The sequence below is a fragment of the Sinocyclocheilus rhinocerous genome, unplaced genomic scaffold, assembly GCF_001515625.1.
Source record: "Sinocyclocheilus rhinocerous isolate Xijiao unplaced genomic scaffold, SAMN03320098_v1.1 scaffold241, whole genome shotgun sequence".
Taxonomy (NCBI): Eukaryota; Metazoa; Chordata; class Actinopteri; order Cypriniformes; family Cyprinidae; genus Sinocyclocheilus; species Sinocyclocheilus rhinocerous.
The window spans coordinates 2,131,675-2,142,689 of NW_015659312.1; the positions used below are offsets into that span (position 1 = coordinate 2,131,675).

The following is an 11,015-nucleotide window of genomic DNA, read 5'->3' on the forward strand; positions in this document are numbered from 1 at the left end:
GAGGACTGTGAGAAAGAACTCCTGTGGAGTCCAACATCTAAACCTGCATGTCTACAGCTGACATTTTACTACAGGTAAATCAAATAATACAATTATATTCAAACTAACAATTTAGAGCAGGGGTGTCAGACTCGGCCCTGCAGAGTTTAGATTCAACCCTAATTAAACACCTGATCCAACTTATCAAGTCCTTCAGGCCTATTTGAAAACTACATGTGGGTTGGAACAAAACTGCAGGGCTCCGGCCCTCCAGGAATTGAGTTTGATACTCCTGATTTAGAGCAGGGGTCACCAAACTTGGTCTTGGAGGGCCAGTGTCCTGCAGAGTTTAGCTCCAACTTGCCTCAACACACCTGCCTGGAAGCTTCAAGTATATCTAGTAAGACCTTGATTTGCTGATTTCAGGTGTGTTTGATTAGGGATGGAGCTGAACTCTGCAGGACACAGACCCTCCAGGACCTGAGAGAAACACGTCTGCTGTGAGTGGCTTTAACGCTCCCCTCCTGCAGATGGCAACATCCACATTCTAGTCGGGCATTTTATACCGGAAGTATCGGATGGACAGTGGCTCACCTTATTTCTTCTATATGCTCGCGCAACTTGATTTGAGCTTGATTCGTGACAAAACAGTTTTAACACTGGCAGCTGTTACGATCACGCATTATACATTTGTGGTTTATTGTCATAATAGATGTCGTTGAGCAGTTAATAAACCTGCCATGATCAGGGATTGATTGTTGCATTGCTGAACAGTAGATCCTGAAGGGAAGGTGCTTTCAAATGCTCGTCGAAGAATTCTAGGTAATATGAATGAAGTAAACTTGCTTCTGTATTCACTGTAGTGATTGAATTGACAGAACAAAAATGTCTTTAAGCCATGCAGTTCATCTTAGATGTTGTAGACACTATGTTTGCTAAATTTCTCTGCAAACAGGAAAGACCTCTTTTTGCAATAATAACACCTTATTAATGTCATATATATATATATATATAATTAAAATGATTATTTTAAATAAATTATATAGGAACACATATGCTATGTTTATATATGTGACACATATGGCTCTTTATTAATGGAAAAAATAATAATAATAATTACAACCCTTAATTAATGTCTTCACAGCAAAATTGAACAAACTTGCACAGACAGTCTTTCCTATTTCTTTTCAAGGCACCATGTCAGAGTTTACCCTCGATATCCAGCTGACAGAGTTGGGTTTTTCAAACTGGAATTTCCCTCTCTGTGAGCCACAGAGTGTTAAAGAGAACATTTTGCCGACCCAGAATGGCACTGAAAAGCCAGCACCAGAGACTGAAACGCCTGCAAACTATCGTGAAGATGCCTGCATTGTTGCGAGTGCATCGGCTGACAAAAGCTTTCTACAGGACCATCAATATTCCACTCCCTTCAAAGATAACTCTTCAAGTAATGGAGCTCAAAGCAATTCCAAAATCATTTCCACAGAGCAGAAGGATAAAGTCATTTGCAATTTGTGGAAAAGAGGAGGAAGAAGAAGAGAGGGGACAGAACAGAGAAATGATGATGTAGAGCAAAACGGAAAAGAGGGAAAGGAAAATAATGACAAGGAACAGAAATGTTCAGAGTTGAGCCAGGAAGCCTCTGGTCTCACGACAGATGATGCTATGTCTAGTGAGGAAAGGACAGATGAGGATGCAGAATTTGTTTTGACTGAGGATGATGTTGAGGAGGAGGAGGAGGAGGAAGAAGATGATGATGATGATGATGATATTTCCTGGTCAGGTACTCCATCTTTTTCCAAACAATGGATTGTGATTTAATTTATACAGTATTTTGTAGATTTTGTTATTTACCTTATTTAAGAGTAAGAATTTTGTTCCGCTGACACAGAAAAGGTTTACTTGCCCTACCACAAAAAAATTAATACATAAATCTACACACACACCCATATATATATATCATATAAATGATCAACTTTATAATGATCATAGAAAGTTCATCTTTACATACACAAATAATTAGCAAATTAAAATGTAAATTTTAGCACTTACAAGCTTTTGTTCTAAACAATAATAATAAAATGTGATCTTTAGTAAATCTATAAATAAATATCCAATTTTCATACTGTATGTAATGTATAATAAAACATTTAAAATAAGTGATTTGAGTTTTTATTTTAGTTTTTTCATTTGTTTAAAAAATGTTTATCTGCAGAAATTACATGTGCTAGAAATTTTTTTTCTTTGTCATTAAATGTATAATGAAATAGTTAATCGTTTTAAATCGTTCAGCAATTATGTAACTCCTTAGCAGCTAAACTGTAAATCCATAAACAATTATTTTTTTGATGGAAAATGATGGTATATAATGCAAAACATTACTGATTGGTTGGTAATTTCCAGCCCATTCTAACTGATGATTGCAATAGCCTGACAAGACAAATGATTTTCTGTTACAGCAGCTATTGATACACGTTTTTCTTCCATTTCAGAGACAAATGGATCTGGAGAGTATGAAGAGAATCGCTGTCATGTATGTGATCTCACCTTCTCCTCTCTCTTCTTACTCCGAGAACATTTAAATATGCATACAGGTGTTCGTCCCTACCGCTGCGATGAATGTGGCAAGCAGTTCTGCCAGTTAGTCAATTACCGTGCACACCTTCGCTCCCACTCCCAGAAGGCCTCCATCCACTGTCGCGTTTGCTCAAACATCTTTGAGACCGAGGAACAGCTCCAGCAGCACTTGGACACCAACCATTTTGAGAAAGAGTTCTATCAGTGTGATTTTTGCAAGCAGATTTTCACTGACATAGATGTGTGCAAGGGTCATGTCGAAGCACACAGGCAACAGGCGAAGCGACATTTGTGCCTCAAATGTGGCACCAGTTTTCGCCTTCGCATCTCGCTGCTCCGTCACCTGGAATGGCACAGCAGAGGCATCTTCTCCTGCTCAGACTGTGAGCAGACCTTCTCCAGCAAGGCTTCTTTGTTACGCCACAGTTTCTCTCACTTGGGCGTCTTACCGTATACGTGTCTAAAGTGCAAACGTCATTTCCGTTTGCCGTCTCTCTACCACAACCACGAGTGTAAGCCAGAGAACATCCAGTGCATGGCGTGTTTGGTTTTCTTTCAGAGTCAGGAGGACTTTGATAAGCATAAGAAGGACACAGGATGTTGGGGTCATCAAGGGGCTTTGCCTACCAAGACAGACGAGATCCGCTGCATGGAGTGTGGCCAAGTCTTTGCAAGCATTGAGGAATTAAAGAAGCACGGAAGCACTCACCAGAGGGTCCTGAAATGTGCTGAATGTGGGATGGGTTTCCGCTCGTCACTCATGCTTATGTCACACATGGGAGGGCATGCGGGACAGCGGCCATGTCTCTGCCAGGACTGTGGCCTGGGCTTCCCACATCAACAGGGTTATGACAGCCACCTGAAGACGTGTGGAGTTGTGACACCACCAGTGGTAAGCTTATTTTTTTCATTCTTCGAATACAAAGTGTCTTGTAATAACTAAAAATGGATAAAATTCACATTGATTGAATTTGACATAAGTTTCATTCCAGTGTTGTTATTGTTAATTAAAACTATTAAAATCTTGATTGAAATAAAGCTAAAATAAAAGAAAATATAAATATTAGATAGCCACATACTATTCTCTGAATTTAAAATCCATGCTTAACATAACATTTTTTGAAAACCCCTGCTTTAAAGAGCTTCAAGCTATATAAATCTGTTGAAAAAAAAAAATTTTAATTAATGTCCCTTTAATGTAATCTTTTAATTCTGTTTACAGGCTGCTGTGAAGAAACCCAAACCGAAAGCAACTCTCTCTCCACAAATAATGCAACCAATTACTCCTAACATAATCATCCAAACTGTTGCTCAGGCATCAATGCCTGCCACATTCCCCAATAGCTTGAAGGAAGTCCACATGGTTTCATTCAGTGACCAGAATAAGCCTGCTGATGGTAGGTGGAAGCTTACTTTAAATAAACAGCCTCCTCCAGGTATGCCTTTAGTCATGCTTCTGCCAGTTTCTGCTACACGGTACTCATCTACCTCAGATCCTACCAAGCGCTCCCAAAACTTTTTACCATCCTCTCTGGTCTTAGAAACACCCTCATCTGCTCCACGTATCGTTTCCATGCCGGTGGTCCCATCCGGCACTATCATTAGTAAAGAGGCAGAGAAAGACACTGTAGATCCCTGCAGAACCAACATTCTTTCAAATACACTCATTCCTGAGCAAAGTCATGACAGTACCACAAAGAAGAGGTGGACCATTTTAGAAGATCAGGGTTCTGTTCAAGTGTTTGGTACAGAAAATGTAAAGGCAGTTGAACAGGCTGCAGTAGCAAATCAGAAAATGAACATTACTGCTCAAGTAGAAGCAGAGAATGAGCAGAAAACTCATTCAAGTTTGAAGCCTAATGCACTGTGCGTTGAAAAAACGGTTCCAGGGAATTCATCGGATACTGCATCTCTCAATCCCACATGCCCCATGACACCATTATGCCTAATAGAGGTAAAGGAGGAGAAGGATGACCGTGACAGCATCAAGAAAAGGTCTTCAAATTTGAAGGACCTCGACTCCCTGCCTGTAACGGCAGGAGTAGAAGTTTGTGCCCCTTTAAAAAGAAATTCAGAAAAGAAAACGCTGGATTCTTCGCAAACAGGGTCTCATAATCTAGTTTCTGATTCTTCAGAAAATACTTACCACAAAAAGGCCAGTAAAGATCAGAGATTTTTCAAAGTTGTGTCACCTGACAGGATGTGTGCAGAGTCGCAAGTGGAATTTACCATGACGGGGGACAAATCAGAAGACTGTCCGCAGGGGCAAAACGAATCTGGATTTGATGTGGAGGTGGAAATGAATGAAGATGTGGAATCGAGTAGCATGGAAGTGGAGATTGGGGATGAAGACAGCGGAGTTGATATGTTGGAAGGTATGCTTCATGAGTGTGTGACTTGTGGACAAGTCCTTCCTGAAAAGGATATGATCCAGCACTACATGAAGCATGCGGCCGACACCGACAGTCCTGAGCTCTCTCCTAACTGTGCCTCTCACACTACAGAACAGTCCCCTCCATGTAGTCCATCAAGAAAAAGACTACGATCTGGCACAGAGTTGTGACCCTTAGTTCAAGAGTATTTCTCTTTTTTTATTATTATTATTATTATTTTAAATTGATTTGCAGTTATTGATATTACACAATCTTTACTTCCATTCCATTTACTTGGAAAACAGGGGTCACAATAATTTTTACCAAATTGAAATTTGAATGTATTATACTTTTGACATTTCTTTCACAGTACCTTATTTCATTTTCACATTGTCGTATAAGATACAATAAATGTAGATTGGGAAAAATTGAAAAATGCTTTCTTTTGTTAATTGTTCTCTGTGTGTGTGTGTGTGTGTGTGTATATGCTCAAATTCAGCCTTCGGTTTTGATCGACTTTGTGTACTTTGTCAAATACTTTAAGGCACCACTACAAGTAATTTTCACTTCTATTTCAATAAAATATAACATGTCAGTAAAAACAATAATATATAGGGAAAAACTGATTTTAAAAAATGTAGTACATTTCTGTATCTCAGAAATGTTGGATATACCATGTCTGTTTACTGAATGTATAAGCATTTGCTCATAAAGTTTCATTGGTTTGTTAAATTATTATTATTATTATTATTATTATTATTAAAATTTTCTAAGGAGTTGTTTAAAAGAACAAACCATTTGTTAAGGGAAGCTGTGAGCCAGCGGAGATTACAGTGTTTTTTTGAAAGACTGAAATGTGTTTCGGTACTTTTTTCAGTTCTTTCTGGGTACATGTTAAATAATTCATCTTGGCTGCCGTCACTTTAAGAATTTAGAATCATGATACTGTTTTGGTGATTCTTTGAAATTAATACTGTATTGGTGAAACAGAACTTAATGTGAAATATAGTTTTTCATAAATAAAAATAATATTAAGGTCATATTTCAAATTGAGAACACGGATGTTTATTACTCAAAATAAAGTGTGAAATAATCGACATTGTATATATTCAGGTCTTTGATTGACCCATAAAGGTCTCATAAATATTATTTTGGGTGGTGCACATAAGCTACACCAACTGAAATGACTCGTAAAGGAAACTTACAAACCGAGTGGGCGGAAGGTTAACCGATCAGCAACTTCATTTCCAAAGTTCCGTTATGTTCCAAATCGCTGCACGGCACTTCATTGGTAAGAGCAACTCTGTTCGTTGTTTTAAAGTATTTAAATAGCTTTTAATTGTAAAAAAAAAGTTTTAATTGTAAAATCAAAACATTATGCAATTTTGTTTAAAGCCTCCTCGTGTGGTCGTCTTGCTCAACTTGCATGTTTTAGACTTGTTTTAACAGTCAAGTATGTCCATAAGGCTTATTATCATTTATGCTAAAGCTTGTGATAATCCGTTATATTTCGTAGCCTACTTGTATGTAGAAGACGGTCGGGTGAAGTATCTGCGCATAGTTCCCTGCTGTGATTTCAGTTTAAGTACAGTTTTATCGTAAATTGCATAAATCATATTTATTTTAGTAATAACTAAAGTAAATATTAATGTTTTATTTGAACACTAGTTGCATTATGTGTGCTATTCTCTGAAATTTAATATATTGAACAAAGCTGCATTTTTGTCTTGTTAGATGAAAGATCACACAAGTGTTGAACAGGAAATGACAAAGAAAAGCCTTCTTACATTTTTTCCCCTATCTCTGCTAGGTAGGTGAGACAATGTTTTGTTTTTTTCCATCTCTCTTCCACACCCACTCTGTTGTTTGAGACCACCGTGCACAGTATAGTTTGCAGCAATATCCTGTTAGATGGGTGCACTTTTCTGAGTAAACAAATTAACAGGTTTTTTTAATAGAGGTGTTATTTTCCATATATTGTTTAGTGTTGGTGGTTTAGGCAAATTATGCATAACACTGATGTACATCATTAAATGAGTATAGTGTTATTTTGCTGCATTTTGTAGTGTATCACATTGTAATGTCCACTATTAAAATATCTATATTACATGTGTTTCTTTTCTATTAACCACCTTCTTCTTCGTCATGGTCGTCGTGTGTCAAGCTATGGTTAGTGCTGTTGAAGGTAAGAAAGATTTGGCATGTTCATTATTTGTTCAGTCACTTGCATACAGTTCAAATCAGTCATATAAATTCCTTAGATAGGCTACTCGACAGACTCCTGCACAATCAATTGTACCTGTTTACATTTCGTCTCATGAATGTATTAAACAGGGTGTACGGGTGTTCTTTCTCATAGACAAAGGCTTATGTTATGGATTTGGTTCTGGCACTATAGCAGGGATTATATTCGCTGATGTTGCAGTGACGGTCCTCATTGTTACTACCACCTACTGGTATGCTAGCAAGCGCAGACAAAAGAAAGAAAACGGTGAGATATTACATAAACACAACACAAATTTTCTTTAGCAATCCTGAAATAGCCATATCAGTGCACAGAAATATTTAACATGCATGTGCTCATGTGTTTCTTTAGCTGACGAAGTCTACATGAATGTCAGAGCAAACTGCAAAACATGAAGATCTTTGGAAGACTGACATGAACAATGGAAGACTTGCTGACATTCGACATTTGATCGTAGATGATTTATATTTTAAATTACCACCGTTGAAATATAGCTTAGCCTACGGCTCTGCACAAACAGTGCTCATATCTTAGTTGCTTTGTAAATAAGATAAAATTACCTTATTTATGTCACACAAAATCACACTGAAAACTTTATAATACAAGTAATGGAACTCTGTCTAGCACATTATCAACAGCAATAAATGCAGTGAAAGAAAAACACTGACACCTAGTGGATAATTCAGACCTGCTACTATTTTCTTCCACTAGAACAGAGGTGCCCAAACATTTCAATGCGAGGGGCTAAAAATTAAACTGATCTAAACGCAGAGGCGGACAAAGTACTCAACTCCATTACTTGAGTGAAAGTACAGATACTGCTGGTCAAACATTACTCCATTACAAGTAAAAGTTGTAAAGACAGATTTTTACTTAAGTACAAGTACAGAAGTACTTGCTTTTAAAAGTACTTAAGTACCAAAAGTAAATTTCCTTTTTTATGTCAATGCACATATTTTTTATTGTTGTACGTAATACTTGCAATACCTCTGAAGCAACTTACAATACATTACACCTACTGAATACACTGACTAGCTTGTAGTATATTTGGAATAAAGAGCTTTTAGAATGTCACAATATTAACTTCTTATTATTGAATTGTTGTAAATAAATATCACATTTGCAACTGGTCAGTGTTAAAAAAATGCAGGGAAATCTCTTCAATGTAGCCCCACAAGAGTGATTACTGATAAACTGTCTGAAAAAAAGAAAGTCACGTTTTAGAGAAGAAAAAAATCACCCACTGACTTTCAAAGCTGCTACATAGAAACGACTTTCGACTTCGAGGACCATGATAGAAATGTAGTGGAGTGAAAAGTACAATATTTGTCTTTCAAATGTAGTGAAGTTAAAGTCATAAGTTCCCAGAAAAAATAATACTCAAGTAAAGTACAGATACTCAAAAAGTGTACTTAAGTACAATACTCAAGTAAATGTACTTAGTTACTGTCCGCCTCTGTCTAAACGTGAGCCAAAAATAAATGTTGCATTATATCCAACTATACAATATTAAAATGTATTAAATGTATTTTTTAATCATTAAATTTAAGTTTAAAAAAAATATCAAATTCACTAATATTTTTATTTACATTTAAATGCAAACAATAAAATGAAAAAATGAAAACAAAAAGATCAATTAGAAATGAAGGTTGTTAGTTTTTTAATGTTTTTTTTTTTTAAACAATTATTTCCTTCCTCTTGTGATGTGGCATGGCGGGCCAAACAGCGGGCCCTGGTTTGGGTATCTCTGCCCTAGAAGATTTCCTCTTTTCATTTTTTAAAAAAGTGTGCAATTATGCATTATGATCCTAAAGGTGTCAATATAAGATCCAGGACTATATAAAAGACACCCTCTTAGTTTGTTTGCAACAGGTTTATTAGTAAGATTTGAGTCTATGGCTTCATAGCTGAATAAGCAAAGGTGGGAGTTCTTATATCCTGCTGCACTGTTTTGCATACAAAACCTTTAAGTTTCTATGCATATAACAACAATAAATAAATCTCAGATCTTCAACAAAAGTAGATTTGTGAATTTATTTGATCTACAACCCCAATTCCATAAAAGTAGGGTCATTTTGTGAAATGCCATAAAATCAAGAATATGTTATTTGTTCATTCTCTTTAACCTTTATTTAATTGACTAAAGTACAAAAAAAATTCTAATGTTTTCATTGGCCAACTTAATTTTGTTTTGTAAATATAAACAAATTTTGATTTTGATGGCTGCAGCACACTCCAAAAAAGTTGGGACAGAAGCATGTTTAACACTGTGTCACATCAACTTTCCTTTTAATTAGAATGTTTAATTGTTTGGGAATTGAGGATACTAAACTGTTAAAGTTTTGCAAGCACAATTTCCATCCAATCTCGCTTGATACAAGACTTCAGATGCTCAGCAGACTGTAATCATCGTTGTCTGATTCTCCTTTTCATGATGGGCCATACATTTTCAATAGGAGACAGATCTGGACTGCAGGCAGGCTAGTCTAGCACATTCACTCTGTGTCTACAAAACCACACTGTTGTTGCACATGCAGAATGAGACCTGGCATTGTCTTGATCTAATAACCATGAACTTCCCATGAAAGACGTCATCTTGATGGCAGTATATGTCTCTCTACAATTCCAATGTATGCCTCCATGTCAATGGTACCTTCGCACATATGCCAGTCACCCATGCTGTTTGCTCCGCTGCACCCCCATACCATGACAGACGTTTGCTTTTGCATCTGATGAAAATCTGGATGGTCCCTTTGGTCTTTGGGACTGAGAAGTTGACGTATATTTTTCTCAGAAACCAGTAGAAATGTGGACTCATCTGACCACAGCACACATTTCCACTGTGTTTTTGACTGAGATGAGCTTTGGCCCAGAGAACCCCATGGCATCACTGCATAGAATTGATGTATCGTTTTCTCCTATAGAGTAACAGATTCAAGTTGCATTTATTGATGCAGCGGCAGACTGTGTTAAGTGGCAGCGGGCTTTTTTTTTTTCAAAGTACTCCTGAGCCCATCTGGCTATATTTAACACCGCAGCATGACAGTTTCTTATGCACTGCCATCTGAGGGCTCAAAGATCATGCACATTCAACTGAGGTTTCCTCCCTTGCCCTACACAGACTGAGATTTCTCTGGATTCCCTGAATCTTATCACAATATTATGTATGGTAGTTGGTAAAAGACCTAAGTTCTTTGCAATTTTGCAATTAGAAATGTGATTTTTGATTTGTTTGACACTTCTCATGAAATTTGGCACAAAGTGATGAGCTATGGCTTGCAAAGACTGAGATGCTCCTTTTATATCCAAACATGACACCCTCACCTATTACTTACTGTGAACTCTTTCAAAACAGTTTAACGTGGATAATCTATAACCTTTTCACTTTTATTTTGCCTCTGTCCCAACTTTTATGGAGTGTGTTGCAGGCATCAAAATCAAAATTAGTTTATATTTACAAAATACATTTAAGTTGGTCAGTGAACACTTTGGAAATCTTTTACATAAGCGTGTAATATTTTGAGTATTGTTATAAATATGAAAAGTAATAAATGACTGTGATCTGGAATCTCCCAGAAATTCCCGTGTCCAAAACAAGCACAAGACTGTGACTCTTCCACTGAAAAAAAAAAAAAGAGGAAACAGAAATTCTTTACAAGCCAATTTTCATCACATAAATGTCTACATTTATTTGCACTTAGGCTATTCAGTAATGATATATATTATGTTGGAGAACTTAATTTAATTGCTTTAACAAAATGTTGCCTGTTTGCTTACAAAAATGTGGATTCAATATTTATGCATAGTGTATACCCCCCACCCCCCCAACGTCCATTTATATG

General features: G+C 36.8%; 1 protein-coding gene across 2 annotated transcripts; it reads left to right on the plus strand.

Annotated features, from left to right (window-relative positions):
* The first annotated feature begins 380 nt into the window (after window positions 1-380).
* LOC107723543 (zinc finger protein 236-like) lies at window positions 381-5,355 on the plus strand. 2 transcript variants are annotated; one of them, XM_016532226.1, is made up of 4 exons: window positions 381-801; window positions 1,172-1,762; window positions 2,472-3,448; window positions 3,779-5,355. In XM_016532226.1, exons 2-4 carry the CDS (start codon window positions 1,177-1,179, stop codon window positions 5,117-5,119), a joined length of 2,904 nt encoding a protein of 967 aa, XP_016387712.1. In that variant the 5' UTR covers window positions 381-801; window positions 1,172-1,176; the 3' UTR covers window positions 5,120-5,355. The 2 variants fall into 2 exon arrangements, with proteins under 2 accessions (XP_016387712.1, XP_016387713.1); XM_016532227.1 differs by having other exon boundaries at window positions 381-479.
* Window positions 5,356-11,015: the final 5,660 nt, after the last annotated feature.

Bases quoted from the DNA above. Each gene is read 5' to 3' on its own strand.
- LOC107723543 (XM_016532226.1), top strand. From the start codon at position 1,177: ATGTCAGAGTTTACCCTCGATATCCAGCTGACAGAGTTGGGTTTTTCA. The intron at 1,763-2,471 runs GTACTCCATCTT...CTTCCATTTCAG, and splicing joins TGATGATATTTCCTGGTCAG to AGACAAATGGATCTGGAGAG. The intron at 3,449-3,778 runs GTAAGCTTATTT...TTCTGTTTACAG, and splicing joins GAGTTGTGACACCACCAGTG to GCTGCTGTGAAGAAACCCAA.